Source organism: Oncorhynchus mykiss, chromosome 25 (genome assembly GCF_013265735.2).
Source record: "Oncorhynchus mykiss isolate Arlee chromosome 25, USDA_OmykA_1.1, whole genome shotgun sequence".
Classification (NCBI taxonomy): domain Eukaryota; kingdom Metazoa; phylum Chordata; class Actinopteri; order Salmoniformes; family Salmonidae; genus Oncorhynchus; species Oncorhynchus mykiss.
Genome location: NC_048589.1, coordinates 46,275,357 through 46,292,998, shown reverse-complemented (window position 1 = coordinate 46,292,998; position 17,642 = coordinate 46,275,357). Strand labels below are relative to the sequence as shown.

The window sequence follows — 17,642 nt, the reverse complement described above, 5'->3', positions numbered from 1 at the left end:
CTATGGAGACCCCACCAACGGGGGCAGCTGCCAACGTGAGTCAACGGGGGGGGGGGTGTGAGTTCAGGTGTTGTTGGGGGCACCTCACCACCTCACTGGGACTACATGGAGTGAAAGAAAAGCATTATATTCCAGTTTAGACCTATATGAATAATGTGATTGTGCACCTTTTCCAGTGTGTGTTCTATAATGACCTATGATTGTTGTATTACTGTGATAATGTTGTATTAATGTGATAATGTTCATATATTACTGTGATAATGTTGTATTAATGTGATAATGTTGTGTTAATGTGATAATGTTATATTAATGTGATAATGATGGTATATTACTGTGAAAATGTTGTGTTAATGTGATAATGTTGAAATATTATTGTGATAATGTTGATATATTAATGTGATAATGTTGTATTGCAGCGTGTCAGTTATATTAATGTGATAATGTTGTATTGCTGCGTGTCAGTTATATTAATGTGATAATGTTGTGTTAATGTGATAATGTTATATTGATGTGATAATGATGGTATATTACTGTGATAATGTTGCTATATTAATGTGATAATGTTGTGTTAATGTGGTAATGTTGAAATATTACTGTGATAAAGTTGATATTAATGTGATAATGTTGTTATATTAATGTGATCATGTTGTTATATTAATGTGATAATGTTGATATATTAATGTAATAATGTTGTATTACTGTGATAAAGTTGGTATTAATGTGATAATGTTGTTATATTAATGTGATATTGTTGATATATTCATGTGATAATGTTGATATATTCATGTGATATTGTTGATATATTCATGTGTTAATGTTGTGTTAATGCGATAATGTTGATATATTAATGTGATAATGTTGTATTGCAGCGTGTCAGTTATATTAATGTGCTAATGTTGTATTGCAGCGTGTCAGTTATTAATGTGATAATGTTGTATTGCAGCGTGTCAGTTATATTAATGTGATAATGTTGATATATTAATGTGGTAATGTTGATATATTAATGTGATAATGTTGTATTGCAGCGTGTCAGTTATATTAATGTAATAATGTTGATATATTATATTAATGTGATAATGTTGATATATCAATGTGATAATGTTGATATATTAATGTGATAATGTTGTATTTGCAGCGTGTCAGTTATATTAATGTGATAATGTTGATATATTCATGTGATAATGTTGATATATTAATGTGATAATGTTGTTATATTCATGTGATAATGTTGATATATTAATGTGATAATGTTGTATTTGCAGCGTGTCAGTTATATTAATGTGATAATGTTGATATATCAATGTGATAATGTCGATATATTAATGTGATAATGTTGTATTGCAGCGTGTCAGTTATATTCATGTCATAATGTCGATATATTAATGTGATAATGTTGTGTTAATGTGATAATGTTGATATGTTAATGTGATAATGTTGTATTGCAGCGTGTCAGTTATATTCATGTCATAATGTCGATATATTAATGTGATAATGTTGTGTTAATGTGATAATGTTGATATGTTAATGTGATAATGTTGTATTGCAGCGTGTAAGTGTAATGGCCATGCCGGTGTGTGTAACACTAACAACGGGAAGTGTTTCTGCACCACCAAGGGCATCAAAGGAGACCGCTGTCACCTGTAAGTACACTACAGTAGATGTTACACACTACAGTAGATATTACACACTGCAGTAGATATTACACACTACAGTAGATATTACACACTGCAGTAGATATTACACACTACAGTAGATATTACACACTGCAGTAGATATTACACACTACAGTAGATATTACACACTACAGTAGATATTACACACTACAGTACACTACAGTAGATATTACACACTACAGTAGATATTACACACTACAGTAGATATTACACACTACAGTAGATATTACACACTACAGTAGATATTACACACTACAGTACACTACAGTAGATATTACACACTACAGTAGATATTACACACTACAGTAGATATTACACACTACAGTACACTACAGTAGATATTACACACTACAGTAGATATTACACACTACAGTACACTACAGTAGATATTACACACTACAGTAGATATTACACACTACAGTAGATATTACACACTACAGTAGATATTACACACTACAGTAGATATTACACACTACAGTAGATATTACACACTGCAGTAGATATTACACACTGCAGTAGATATTACACACTACAGTAGATATTACACACTACAGTAGATATTACACACTGCAGTAGATATTACACACTACAGTAGATATTACACACTGCAGTAGATATTACACACTACAGTAGATGTTACACACTACAGTAGATATTACACACTACAGTAGATATTACACACTGCAGTAGATATTACACACTACAGTAGATATTACACACTACAGTAGATATTACACACTACAGTAGATATTACACACTACAGTAGATATTACACACTACAGTCGATATTACACACTACAGTAGATATTACACACTTAGTACATACATACAGACCGCTGTCACCTGTAAGTACACTACACTACAGTAGATATTACACACTGCAGTAGATATTACACACTACAGTAGATATTACACACTACAGTAGATATTACACACTACAGTAGATATTACACACTACAGTAGATATTACACACTACAGTAGATATTACACACTGCAGTAGATATTACACACTACAGTAGATATTACACACTACAGTAGATATTACACACTGCAGTAGATATTACACACTACAGTAGATATTACACACTACAGTAGATATTACACACTACAGTAGATATTACACACTACAGTAGATATTACACACTGCAGTAGATATTACACACTACAGTAGATATTACACACTACAGTAGATATTACACACTACAGTAGATATTACACACTACAGTAGATATTACACACTACAGTAGATATTACACACTACAGTAGATATTACACACTACAGTAGATATTACACACTACAGTAGATATTACACACTACAGTAGATATTACACACTACAGTAGATATTACACACTACAGTCGATATTACACACTACAGTAGATATTACACACTACAGTAGATGTTACACACTACAGTAGATATTACACACTACAGTAGATATTACACACTACAGTAGATATTACACACTACAGTACACTACAGTAGATATTACACACTACAGTAGATATTACACACTACAGTAGATATTACACACTACAGTAGATATTACACACTACAGTAGATATTACACACTACAGTAGATATTACACACTACAGTCGATATTACACACTACAGTAGATATTACACACTACAGTAGATGTTACACACTACAGTCGATATTACACACTACAGTAGATATTACACACTACAGTAGATATTACACACTACAGTAGATATTACACACTACAGTAGATATTACACACTACAGTAGATATTACACACTACAGTAGATATTACACACTACAGTCGATATTACACACTACAGTAGATATTACACACTACAGTAGATATTACACACTACAGTAGATGTTACACACTACAGTAGATATTACACACTACAGTAGATGTTACACACTACAGTAGATATTACACACTACAGTAGATATTACACACTACAGTAGATATTACACACTACAGTAGATATTACACACTACAGTAGATGTTACACACTACAGTAGATATTACACACTACAGTCGATATTACACACTACAGTAGATATTACACACTACAGTAGATATTACACACTACAGTAGATATTACACACTACAGTAGATATTACACACTACAGTAGATATTACACACTACAGTAGATATTACACACTACAGTAGATATTACACACTACAGTAGATATTACACACTACAGTAGATATTACACACTACAGTAGATATTACACACTACAGTAGATATTACACACTACAGTAGATATTACACACTACAGTAGATATTACACACTACAGTAGATATTACACACTACAGTAGATATTACACACTACAGTCGATATTACACACTACAGTACACTACAGTAGATATTACACACTACAGTACACTACAGTAGATATTACACACTACAGTACACTACAGTAGATATTACACACTACAGTAGATATTACACACTACAGTAGATATTACACACTACAGTAGATATTACACACTACAGTAGATATTACACACTACAGTAGATATTACACACTACAGTAGATGTTACACACTTAGTACATACATACAGACCGCTGTCACCTGTAAGTACAGTACAGTACACTACAGTACACTACAGTACACTACAGTAGATATTACACACTACAGTAGATATTACACACTACAGTAGATATTACACACTACAGTAGATATTACACACTACAGTAGATATTACACACTACAGTAGATATTACACACTACAGTAGATATTACACACTACAGTAGATATTACACACTACAGTAGATATTACACACTACAGTAGATATTACACACTACAGTAGATATTACACACTGCAGTAGATATTACACACTACAGTAGATATTACACACTACAGTAGATATTACACACTACAGTAGATATTACACACTACAGTAGATATTACACACTACAGTAGATATTACACACTACAGTCGATATTACACACTACAGTAGATATTACACACTACAGTAGATATTACACACTTCAGTAGATATTACACACTACAGTCGATATTACACACTACAGTAGATATTACACACTACAGTAGATATTACACACTACAGTCGATATTACACACTACAGTAGATATTACACACTACAGTAGATATTACACACTGCAGTAGATATTACACACTGCAGTAGATATTACACACTGCAGTAGATATTACACACTACAGTAGATATTACACACTACAGTAGATATTACACACTACAGTAGATATTACACACTGCAGTAGATATTACACACTGCAGTAGATATTACACACTACAGTAGATATTACACACTACAGTAGATATTACACACTACAGTAGATATTACACACTACAGTAGATATTACACACTACAGTAGATATTACACACTGCAGTAGATATTACACACTGCAGTAGATATTACACACTACAGTAGATATTACACACTACAGTAGATATTACACACTGCAGTAGATATTACACACTGCAGTAGATATTACACACTGCAGTAGATATTACACACTGCAGTAGATATTACACACTGCAGTAGATATTACACACTGCAGTAGATATTACACACTGCAGTAGATGTTACACACTACAATAGATATTACACACTACAGTAGATGTTACACACTACAGTAGATGTTACACACTACAGTAGATATTACACACTACAGTAGATATTACACACTACAGTAGATATTACACACTACAGTAGATATTACACACTGCAGTAGATATTACACACTGCAGTAGATATTACACACTACAGTAGATATTACACACTACAGTAGATATTACACACTACAGTAGATATTACACACTACAGTATATATTACACACTACAGTAGATATTACACACTACAGTAGATATTACACACTACAGTAGATATTACACACTGCAGTAGATATTACACACTGCAGTAGATATTACACACTACAGTCGATATTACACACTACAGTAGATATTACACACTACAGTAGATATTACACACTACAGTAGATATTACACACTACAGTAGATATTACACACTACAGTAGATATTACACACTACAGTAGATGTTACACACTACAGTCGATATTACACACTACAGTCGATATTACACACTACAGTAGATATTACACACTACAGTAGATATTACACACTACAGTAGATGTTACACACTACAGTAGATATTACACACTACAGTAGATATTACACACTACAGTAGATATTACACACTACAGTAGATATTACACACTGCAGTAGATATTACACACTACAGTACACTACAGTAGATATTACACACTACAGTAGATATTACACACTACAGTAGATATTACACACTACAGTAGATGTTACACACTACAGTAGATATTACACACTACAGTAGATATTACACACTACAGTAGATATTACACACTACAGTAGATATTACACACTGCAGTAGATATTACACACTACAGTACACTACAGTAGATATTACACACTACAGTAGATATTACACACTACAGTAGATATTACACACTACAGTAGATATTACACACTACAGTAGATATTACACACTACAGTAGATATTACACACTACAGTAGATATTACACACTACAGTAGATATTACACACTACAGTAGATATTACACACTACAGTAGATATTACACACTACAGTAGATATTACACACTACAGTAGATATTACACACTACAGTAGATATTACACACTACAGTAGATATTACACACTACAGTAGATATTACACACTACAGTAGATATTACACACTGCAGTAGATATTACACACTACAGTAGATATTACACACTGCAGTAGATATTACACACTACAGTAGATATTACACACTACAGTAGATATTACACACTACAGTAGATATTACACACTACAGTAGATATTACACACTACAGTAGATATTACACACTACAGTCGATATTACACACTACAGTAGATATTACACACTGCAGTAGATATTACACACTACAGTAGATATTACACACTACAGTAGATATTACACACTACAGTAGATATTACACACTACAGTAGATATTACACACTACAGTCGATATTACACACTACAGTAGATATTACACACTGCAGTAGATATTACACACTGCAGTAGATATTACACACTACAGTAGATATTACACACTACAGTCGATATTACACACTACAGTAGATATTACACACTACAGTCGATATTACACACTACAGTAGATATTACACACTACAGTAGATATTACACACTTAGTATACCACTACAGTCCCCTACAGTCCACTGCAGTCCACTACAGTCCACTACAGTCCACTACAGTCCCCTACTGTACAGTCCACTACAGTCCACTACAGTCCCCTACTGTACAGTCCACTACAGTCCACTGCAGTCCCCTACTGTACAGTCCACTACAGTCCCCTACAGTCCACTGCAGTCCACTACAGTCCACTACGGCCCACTACACTACAGTCCCCTACAGTCCCCTACAGTACAGTCCACTACAGTCCCCTACAGTACAGTCCACTACACTACAGTCCACTACAGTCCACTACAGTCCCCTACAGTCCCCTACAGTACAGTCCACTACAGTCCACTACAGTCCACTACAGTCCACTACAGTCCCCTACAGTACACTACAGTCCACTACAGTCCCCTACAGTCCACTACAGTCCCCTACAGTCCACTACAGTCCACTCCACTACAGTCCACTACAGTCCCCCACAGTCCACTACAGTCCACTACAGTCCCCCACAGTCCACTACAGTCCCCTACAGTCCACTACAGTACACTACAGTCCACTACAGTCCCCTACAGTTCACCTCAGTCCACTACAGTCCACTACAGTCCACTACAGTTCACCTCAGTTCACTACAGTCCACTACAGTCCACTAGGGTCTAGTCCACTACAGTCCACTACACTACAGTCCACTATAGTACAGTCCACTACAGTCCACTACAGTCCCCTACAGTCCACTACAGTCCCCTGCAGTCCACTACAGTCCCCTGCAGTCCACTACAGTGCCCTGCAGTCCACTACAGTCCACTACAGTCCACTACAGTACAGTCCACTACACTACAGTCCACTACACTACAGTCCACTACAGTCCACTACAGTCCCCTACAGTACACTACAGTCCACTACAGTCCACTACAGTCCACTCCACTACAGTCCAGTACAGTCCACCTCAGTTCACTACAGTACACTACAGTCCACTACAGTACAGTCCACTACAGCCCACTACACTACAGTCCACTACACTACAGTTCACTACAGTCCACTACAGTCCAGTCCACTACAGTACACTACAGTCCAGTCCAGTCCAGTACAGTACAGTCCAGTCCACTACAGCCCACTACACTACAGTCCACTACACTACAGTTCACTACAGTCCACTACACTACAGTCCACTACAGTCCACTACAGTACAGTACAGTACAGTACAGTCCACTACAGTACAGTACAGTACAGTCCACTACAGTACAGTACAGTCCAGTCCACTACACTACAGTACACTACAGTCCACTACAGTCCACTACAGTCCACTACACTACAGTCCAGTCCACTACACTACAGTCCAGTCCACTACACTACAGTCCAGTCCACTACAGTCCACTACAGTCCACTAAAGTACAGTACACTACACTACAGTCCAGTCCACTACAGTCCACTACAGTCCAGTCCACTACAGTACACTACAGTCCACTACAGTCCACTACAGTCCACTACAGTCCACTACAGTCCAGTCCACTACAGTCCACTACAGTCCACTACAGTCCACTACAGTACAGTCCACTACAGTCCACTACAGTCCACTACAGTCCACTACAGTCCACTACAGTACAGTACAGTCCACTACAGTCCACTACAGTCCACTACAGTCCAGTCCACTACAGTACACTACAGTCCACTACAGTCCACTACAGTACAGTACAGTCCACTACAGTCCACTACAGTCCACTACAGTCCACTACAGTCCAGTCCACTACAGTCCACTACAGTCCACTACAGTCCACTACAGTACAGTACAGTCCACTACAGTCCACTACAGTCCAGTCCACTACAGTACACTACAGTCCACTACAGTCCACTACAGTACAGTACAGTCCACTACAGTCCACTACAGTCCAGTACACTACAGTCCACTACAGTCCACTACAGTCCACTACAGTACAGTACAGTCCACTACAGTCCAGTCCACTACAGTACACTACAGTCCACTACAGTCCACTACAGTACAGTACAGTCCACTACAGTCCACTACAGTCCACTACAGTCCAGTACAGTACAGTCCACTACAGTCCAGTCCACTACAGTACAGTCCAGTCCACTACAGTCCACTACAGTCCCCTACATATTTAATACATATGACATATTCTACAGTTCAGACTGCTGTCATCTGTAACACAGGGCTCCACGCTGAATGTTTTTACAAGGAGCGTGTTTGTATTCTCACACGAGGAAATGTAGGAGCACAGTGAATAATATGAGGTAATAAAGCTAGAATCCTACGTTTTTCTTGCCTCACTGGTGCTCGTAAATATATTCCAGGTTGCACATCCAAATATTTAGGTACATACGTTTGTACTGTAGAGCCCTGCATGGTTGCCCTGTTTAGGTAGAGTTACTGTCCATGTTGTCTCCAACCTCCTTTCGTTCTCTTTTCTCTCAGGTGTGAGCTGGAGAACCGTTACCAAGGAAACCCTCTGAAAGGAACGTGTTACTGTAAGTGGAACTCTAGTCTACATTCAGAGTAGAACATCACGCTGAGTCCTTCAGAGTAGAACATCAGGCTGACTCCTTCAGAGTAGAACATCACGCTGAGTCCTTCAGAGTAGAACATCAGGCTGAGTCCTTCAGAGTAGAACATCACGCTGACTCCTTCAGAGTAGAACATCACGCTGACTCCTTCAGAGTAGAACATCACGCTGACTCCTTCAGAGTAGAACATCACGCTGACTCCTTCAGAGTAGAACATCACGCTGACTCCTTCAGAGTAGAACATCACGCTGACTCCTTCAGAGTAGAACATCACGCTGACTCCTTCAGAGTAGAACATCAGGCTGAGTCCTTCAGAGTAGAACATCACGCTGAGTCCTTCAGAGTAGAACATCACGCTGAGTCCTTCAGAGTAGAACATCAAATCAAATCAAATCAAATTCATTTATATAGCCCTTCGTACATCAGCTGATATCTCAAAGTGCTGTACAGAAACCCAGCCTAAAACCCCAAACAGCAAGCAATGCAGGTGTAGAAGCACGGTGGCTAGGAAAAACTCCCTAGAAAGGCCAAAACCTAGGAAGAAACCTAGAGAGGAACCAGGCTATGTGGGGTGGCCAGTCCTCTTCTGGCTGTGCCGGGTGGAGATTATAACAGAACATGGTCAAGATGTTCAAATGTTCATAAATGACCAGCATGGTCAAATAATAATAAGGCAGAACAGTTGAAACTGGAGCAGCAGCACAGTCAGGTGGACTGGGGACTGCAAGGAGTCATCATGTCAGGTAGTCCTGGGGCATGGTCCTAGGGCTCAGGTCCTCCGAGAGAGAGAAAGAGAGAAGGAGAGAATTAGAGAACGCACACTTAGATTCACACAGGACACCGAATAGGACAGGAGAAGTACTCCAGATATAACAAACTGACCCTAGCCCCCCGACACATAAACTACTGCAGCATAAATACTGGATGCTGAGACAGGAGGGGTCAGGAGACACTGTGGCCCCATCCGAGGACACCCCCGGACAGGGCCAAACAGGAAGGATATAACCCCACCCACTTTGCCAAAGCACAGCCCCCACACCACTAGAGGGATATCTAGAGAGAACATCACGCTGACTCCTTCAGAGTAGAACATCACGCTGAGTCCTTCAGAGTAGAACATCACGCTGACTCCTTCAGAGTAGAACATCACGCTGACTCCTTCAGAGTAGAACATCACGCTGACTCCTTCAGAGTAGAACATCACGCTGAGTCCTTCAGAGTAGAACATCACGCTGAGTCCTTCAGAGTAGAACATCACGCTGAGTCCTTCAGAGTAGAACATCACGCTGAGTCCTTCAGAGTAGAACATCACGCTGAGTCCTTCAGAGTAGAACATCAGGCTGAGTCCTTCAGAGTAGAACATCACGCTGAGTCCTTCAGAGCAGAACATCACGCTGAGTCCTTCAGAGTAGAACATCACGCTGAGGCTGAGTCCTTCGGCTGAGTCCTTCGGCTGAGTCCTTCTCAGAGTAGAACACCGCACTGAGGCTGAGGCTTAAATGGCACATTTCCCCTATATAGTGCACTACTTTTGATCAGAGCCCTATGTGCCCTCTGGTTAAAAGTAATGCACAAAATAGAGGATAGGGTGCCATTTGGGTCTCAGGCGAAGGTTTTTTTTTTTTTTTTAACTGTCATCGTGAATGCCGTCTTTGTTCAGTTCAGTGGTAGTGCAGTTACTGTAGAGGCCTGTTAGGATCTAACAGTTGTTAAGCCTTGTTCACATATCTTTTTGGCACATCTGATTCATCTTTTTTTTTTATTGCCGTCTGATATTTCAAGCCACATTTCAAACCACCTCCGTATGTGGTTTAAAATCAGATACAAATCTGATTCCTGACCATGTGACTTGTGTCTGAACAGTCCAATCTGATTCCTGACCATGTGACTTGTGTCTGAACGGTCCAATCTGATTCCTGACCATGTGACTTGTGTCTGAACGGTCCAATCTGATTTATTTGCCCTCATGTGGTTATTTGGCATATATTGTTGGTTGCTAGCTATTCTGTTGACAGTTTTGACAAGAACATGTGGTAGCTAACTAGCTTGGTAATTGTTAACAAATGAGTCAATGTGCTATGAACGCTAACAGCTACCTAGCTAGCTAGTTGACTGCTATGGCTAGCCAAAAAGGACTCGTTTTAAAAGTTATATTGTCCCTCTGGCTTTAAAATTGTTCTTACACTATGATTTCGAAACATTCAATGTAACTGGGGAAACGTCCATGGCAGCCATTGTTGTCACCTTAGCTTGCTACATAACCTCTGAGTGAAAGGAATCACGAGCACCACCCCCAATCAGCCTACACTGCTGCTCACACACCCGTCATTACTATGACAACTAGCGTAACCATGCCAGCAAATGACTGCTGTCTGAACACACACATCTGATTTGGTCACATGTAACTTGGGTAGACGAGAGGGATGGGTAGACGAGGGGGATGGGTAGACGAGGGGGAAGGGTAGACGAGGGGGAAGGGTAGACGAGAGGGAAGGGTAGACGAGAGGGAAGGGTAGACGAGAGGGAAGGGTAGACGAGGGGGAAGGGTAGACGAGGGGGAAGGGTAGACGAGGGGGAAGGGTAGACGAGGGGGAAGGGTAGACGAGGGGGAAGGGTAGACGAGAGGGAAGGGTAGACGAGAGGGAAGGGTAGACGAGAGGGAAGGGTAGACGAGAGGGAAGGGTAGACGAGAGGGAAGGGTAGACGAGGGGGAAGGGTAGACGAGGGGGATGGGTAGACGAGAGGGAAGGGTAGACGAGAGGGAAGGGTAGACGAGAGGGAAGGGTAGACGAGGGGGAAGGGTAGACGAGGGGGAAGGGTAGACGAGGGGGATGGGTAGACGAGGGGGATGGGTAGACGAGAGAGATGGGTAAAAGTGAAGAGATACAGTGCCCTTCAGAAAGTATTCATAGCCCTTGGCCTTCCGCATTTTGTTGTGTTACAGCCTCAATTCACAATGGATTACATAGATTTTTTGGCCAATTTATTGAAAAATAAATCCAGAACTATCTCATTTACATAAGTATTCACACCCCGAGTGAACTCCTTATAGAATAACCTTTGGCAACAATTACATCTGTGAGTCTTTCTGGGTGAGTCTGTAAGAGCTTTCCGCAACATTTGCAAATTAATCTTTAAAAAAGTATTCAAGTTCTGTCAAATTGGTTGTTGATCATTATGATCTTTCCATAGATTTTGTTTTATTATAATTTTTGTTTAAATATATTTTAACCCCTTTTTCCTCCCCAATTTCGATCTTGTCTCTTCACTGCATCTCTCCAACGGGCTGGTGAGGCAAAAGTCGAAACATGACAAACCGCGCTTCTTAACCTCTCTAGGGTATGTGGGATGCTAGCGTCCTATCTGGCCAACATCCAGTGAGGTTGCAGAGCTCCAAATTCAATTACAGAAATGCTCATTATACAAATTCAGAAAACAAAACATATTTTACATAGGTTTAAAGATGAACTTCTTGTTAAACCAACCACAGTGTCATATTTATAAAATGCTTTTCGGCGAAAGCATACCTAGCCCAGAACATACCTAGCCCAGAACATAGCCCAGTTGACAAATTATTACAAACAGTAACCAGCCAAGCAGAAGCGTTACAAAACTCAGAAATAGAGATAAAATGAATCCCTTACCTTGATGATCTTCATATGGTGGCACCCAGAAGACATTCATTTACTCAATAAATGTTCCTTTTGTTCGATGAAGTCTCTTTATATCCAAAAACCTCAGTTTTGTTAGCGCGTTTTCTTCAGTAATCCACAGGCTCAAACTCAGTCAAAACCATCAGACAAAAAATCCTAATTGTATCCGTAAAGTTAATAGAAACATGTAAAACGATGTTTATATTCTATCCTCCGGTTGTTTTTTTTAGCCTAAATGATCTTTAATATTTCAACCGGACAATAACGTTGTCAATTTAAAAGGTAAACAAGAAATGCACATGCGCCTGAAAAAACTCTGCGTCACGTTTGGGTCCACTCGTTCAGACTGGTCTTACTCCCTCATTTATAAGAATACAAGCCTGAAATGATTTCTAAAGACTGTTGACATCTAGTGGAAGGCATAGGAACTGCAAATGGAGGCCTATGTCAATGGATACTGTAATGGCATTGAATAGAAAACTACAAAAAAAAAAATATATACTTCCTGAATGGATTTTTCTCAGGTTTTCGCCTGCTAAATCAGTTCTGTTATACTCACAGACACTATTTTAGAGTGTTTTCTATCCAAATCTACCAGTTATATGCATATCATAACCTCTGGGCCAGAGTAACAGGCCGTTAAATTTGGGCATGCTTTTCATCCAAAATTCCGAATGCTGTCCCCTACCCTAGAGAGGTGAACACCCGCCCACTTACCCAGAAGCCAGCCAATGATGTCGGAGGAAACAACGCTCAACTGATGACCGAGGTTAACCTGCAGGCGCCCGGCCCGCCACAAGGAGTCGCTAGAGCGTGATGAGCCAAATACAGACCCCCCTGGCCAAACCCTCCCCTATCCCGGACGACGCTGGGCAAATTGTGTGCCAACCATTGGGACTCCCGGTCACGGGATCGAAACCCAGGCTGAAGTAGCACTGCGATGTGGTGTATTAGACCGCTGCACCACTCAGCTTGCCATAGATTTTCAAGTTGATTTAAGTAAACACTGCAACTCGTCCACTCAAGACCATTCCAGTGTATATCTGGCCTTGTGTTTTAGGTTACTGTCCTGCTGAAAGGTGAATTTATCTCCCAGTGTCGGGTGGAAATCAGACTGAACCAGGTTTTCCTCTAGGATTTTACCTGTGCTTAGCTCCATTCTGTTTATTTTTATCCTGAAAACTCCCCCGTCCTTAACTATGGCAAGCATACCCATAACATGATGCAGCCGTCAATATGCCTGATAATATGGAGAGTGGTACTCAGTAATATGTTGTATTGGATTTGCCCCAAATATAACACTTTGTATTCAGGACAAAAAGTGAATTGCTTTGCCACAGTTTTACTTCAGTGCCTTGATGCAAACAGGAGGCATGTTTTGGAATATTTGTATTCTGTACAGGCTTCCTTTTCACTCTATAAATTAGGTTAGTATTGTGGATTAACTACAATGTTGTTGATCTGTCCTCAGTTTTCTCCTATCCTGATACCTCCTGATACCTCCTGTGCCTCGACCTGTTGCTTCGGTCTGTTGTTTCCAAAGGTTTACTATATTTCTTAAAAATGTTGTGTTTGTGTCAACACCTGCTACCAACTAGCCAGCTAGCTAGGGTTGCAATGATGCCAGCTTCACCTGGAATAGCTAACAAATGTTTCCAGGGTTGTAGAAGCTGTGTTAAATACGATCTTGTCCGGGACAATATTGACAATCCAGAGTTTCAATCTAGCAATAGTTAGCCAGCGGAGGATTACACGAATGAGGTAGCAATGCTTAGCAAGCAAATCTCAATTCTGCTCAAACTTCTGGGCAAAACTCCAACTGGACCTGTCTCATTCTCAACTCCTATGGCAGGACGCTGCTCGGGCCTGAGGAATGTATCCCCGCCTTGTCATATGTCCCTATCCGAATGGCCTGTGCTGCCTGGAACTTGCCAGCCAAGGAAGGCGTCTCCACCTGCTCCTCCTCCTCCATCCTGTAGTGAAGTAGACGGAGAACAGCAAGAATAATGTTCCAATCAGCGCTGGTCCCATGTCACAAGTCGTGGAGACCGAAGGCAGCAGCATGATGTAGCTTTCGCTTTCACCTTCATTGATGGTGTGACTGTGTCTGCAACGGCAGTACTCCAGCAGCGGCTTCGTCGTCGAGTTTGTCTCCTTTCTCCGGATCTGACAGGGCACCGCCTGCTGTGGAAGGACCTGCTGCTATCCTGCTTCTCGTAGACCTGTGAAAGGTTCAACGAATTATGTGACGGGTAGGAATGGGCATATTTCTCCATTCCCTTCTCCAGCTGTTGTATCTCAATGGTGAGAAATGGAGCAAAAACGTCCAGGAGCCCGAGGATAAGCTGCTCGCAAATTTTTTAAACCAGCATCGGGAAATTGAGTCTAGCATAGTTCATGTGTGATTCAATGACATTATGAAGGGCAGCTCAGAACAGCTGAAAATTATTTTAAAGAACTGATTGGGTCTCTACTTGACACCAACAAACACCCCATTATATCTGTCCCTCTGACCTCCCTAAATGGTGTCATTGAACGGTTTAACAGACTTTTATCCCTCAATAACTACCTACCAGACTATTGCAGCTCTGTGGGTGGAACATTTATTAACAATTTTGAAACCTTCTGGAAACAAAACATGTTTTATAAGGAGGATGAGATCCACCCAAATCATTTACGTTCCTATATCCTTTCACATTTTTTTTAAACAGAAATATCTAATTTAGATAAATATTAAGACCCTTTGCTATGAGACTCGAAATGTAGCTCAGGTGCATCCTGTTTCCATTGATTGTCCTTGAGATGTTTCTACAACTCGATTGGAGTCCACCTGTGGTACATTTAATTGATTGGACCTGATTTGGAAAGGCACACACCTGTCTATATCAGGTCCCACAGTTGACAGTCCATGTTAGAGTAAAAACCAAGCCATGAGGTCGAAGGAATTGTCTGTAGAGCTCAGAGACAGGATTGTGTCGAGGCAAAGATCTGAGGAAGGGTACCAAAAAATATCTGCAGCATTGAAGCTCTCCAAGAACACAGTGGCCTCCGTCATTCTTAAGTGGAAGAAGTTTGGAACCACCAAGACTCTTCCTAGAGCTGGCCCCCCGGCCAACTGAGCAATCAGGGGAGAAGGGCCTTGGTCAGGGAGGTGACCAAGAACACAATGGTCACTCTGACAGAGCTCCAGAGTTCCTCTGTGGAGATGGGAGAACCTTCCAAAAGGACAACCATCTCTGCAGCACTCCACCAATCAGGCCTTTATGGTAGAAGTGAAAGGCACATGACAGCTTGTTTGGAGTTTGCCAAAAAAAGCACCTAAAGACTCTCATAGAAGGAATGTAGAAACAAGATTCTCTGGTCTTATGAAACCAAGATTGAACACTTTGGCCTGAATGCCAATCGTCACGTCTGGAGGAAACCTGCACCATCCCTATGCTGAAGCATGGTGGTGGCAGCATCATGCTGTGGGGATGTTTTTCAGCAGCAGGGACTGAGAGACTAGTCAGGATCGAGGCAAAGATGAACGAAGCAAAGTACAGAGAGATCCTCGATGAAAACCTGCTTCAGAGCGCTCAAGAACTTTGACTGGTTCACCTTCTAATAGGACAACGACCCTAACCACACAGCCAAGACAACGCAGGAGTGGATTCAGGACAAGTCTCTGAATGTCCTTGAGTGGCCCAGCCAGAGCCCGGACTTGAGCCCGATCTAGCATCTCTGTTACCAACCATTAGTGAACCTTGGAAAAAATTGTGTTTGACCAGATACAATGCTATTTTACAGTAAACAAATTGACAACAGTCTTTCAGCATGATTATAGGGAAGGACATTCAACAAGCACAGCACTTACACACATGACTGATGATTGGCTGAGAGAAATTGATTATAAAAAGTAGCTGCTGCCTTGGCAGGAACTAATGGGGATCCGTAATAAACCCCAGGAAGAGTAGCTGCTGTCTTGGCAGGAACTAATGGGGATCCGTAATAAACCCCAGGAAGAGTAGCTGCTGTCTTGGCAGGAACTAATGGGGATTCATAATAAACCCCAGGAAGAGTAGCTGCTGTCTTGGCAGGAGCGAATGGGGATCCATAATAAACCCCAGGAAGAGTAGCTGCTGCCTTGGCAGGAACTATTGTGGATCCATAATAAACCCCAGGAAGAGTAGCTGCTACCTTGGCAGGAACTATTGGGGATCCATAATAAACCCCAGGAAGAGTAGCTGCTGTCTTGGCAGGAGCGAATGGGGATCCATAATAAACCCCAGGAAGAGTAGCTGCTGCCTTGGCAGGAACTAATGGGGATCCATAATAAACCCCAGGAAGAGTAGCTGCTGCCTTTGCAGGAACTATTGGGGATCCATAATAAACCCCAGGAAGAGTAGCTGCTACCTTGGCAGGAACTATTGGGGATCCATAATAAACCCCAGGAAGAGTAGCTGCTGCCTTGGCAGGAACTAATGGGGATCCATAATAAACCCTAGGAAGAGTAGCTGCTGCCTTGGCAGGAACTATTGGGGATCCATAATAAACCCCAGGAAGAGTAGCTGCTACCTTGGCAGGAACTATTGGGGATCCATAATAAACCCCAGGAAGAGTAG

The 17,642-nt window shown here is 40.8% G+C and overlaps 1 protein-coding gene across 5 annotated transcripts in view; it reads left to right on the top strand.

Annotated features, from left to right (window-relative positions):
- LOC110505955 (attractin) overlaps positions 1-17,642 on the top strand; it is a 252,686-nt gene that overhangs the window by 101,517 nt on the left and 133,527 nt on the right. For all 5 annotated transcript variants that reach the window (XM_036962391.1, XM_036962390.1, XM_036962389.1 and 2 more), the window contains exons 19-21: positions 1-35; positions 1,547-1,640; positions 9,300-9,352. The exon at positions 1-35 is cut by the window's left edge and continues 103 nt beyond it. In XM_036962391.1, the coding sequence (XP_036818286.1) occupies positions 1-35; positions 1,547-1,640; positions 9,300-9,352 (182 nt within the window). The remainder of the gene's footprint in view (positions 36-1,546; positions 1,641-9,299; positions 9,353-17,642) is intronic.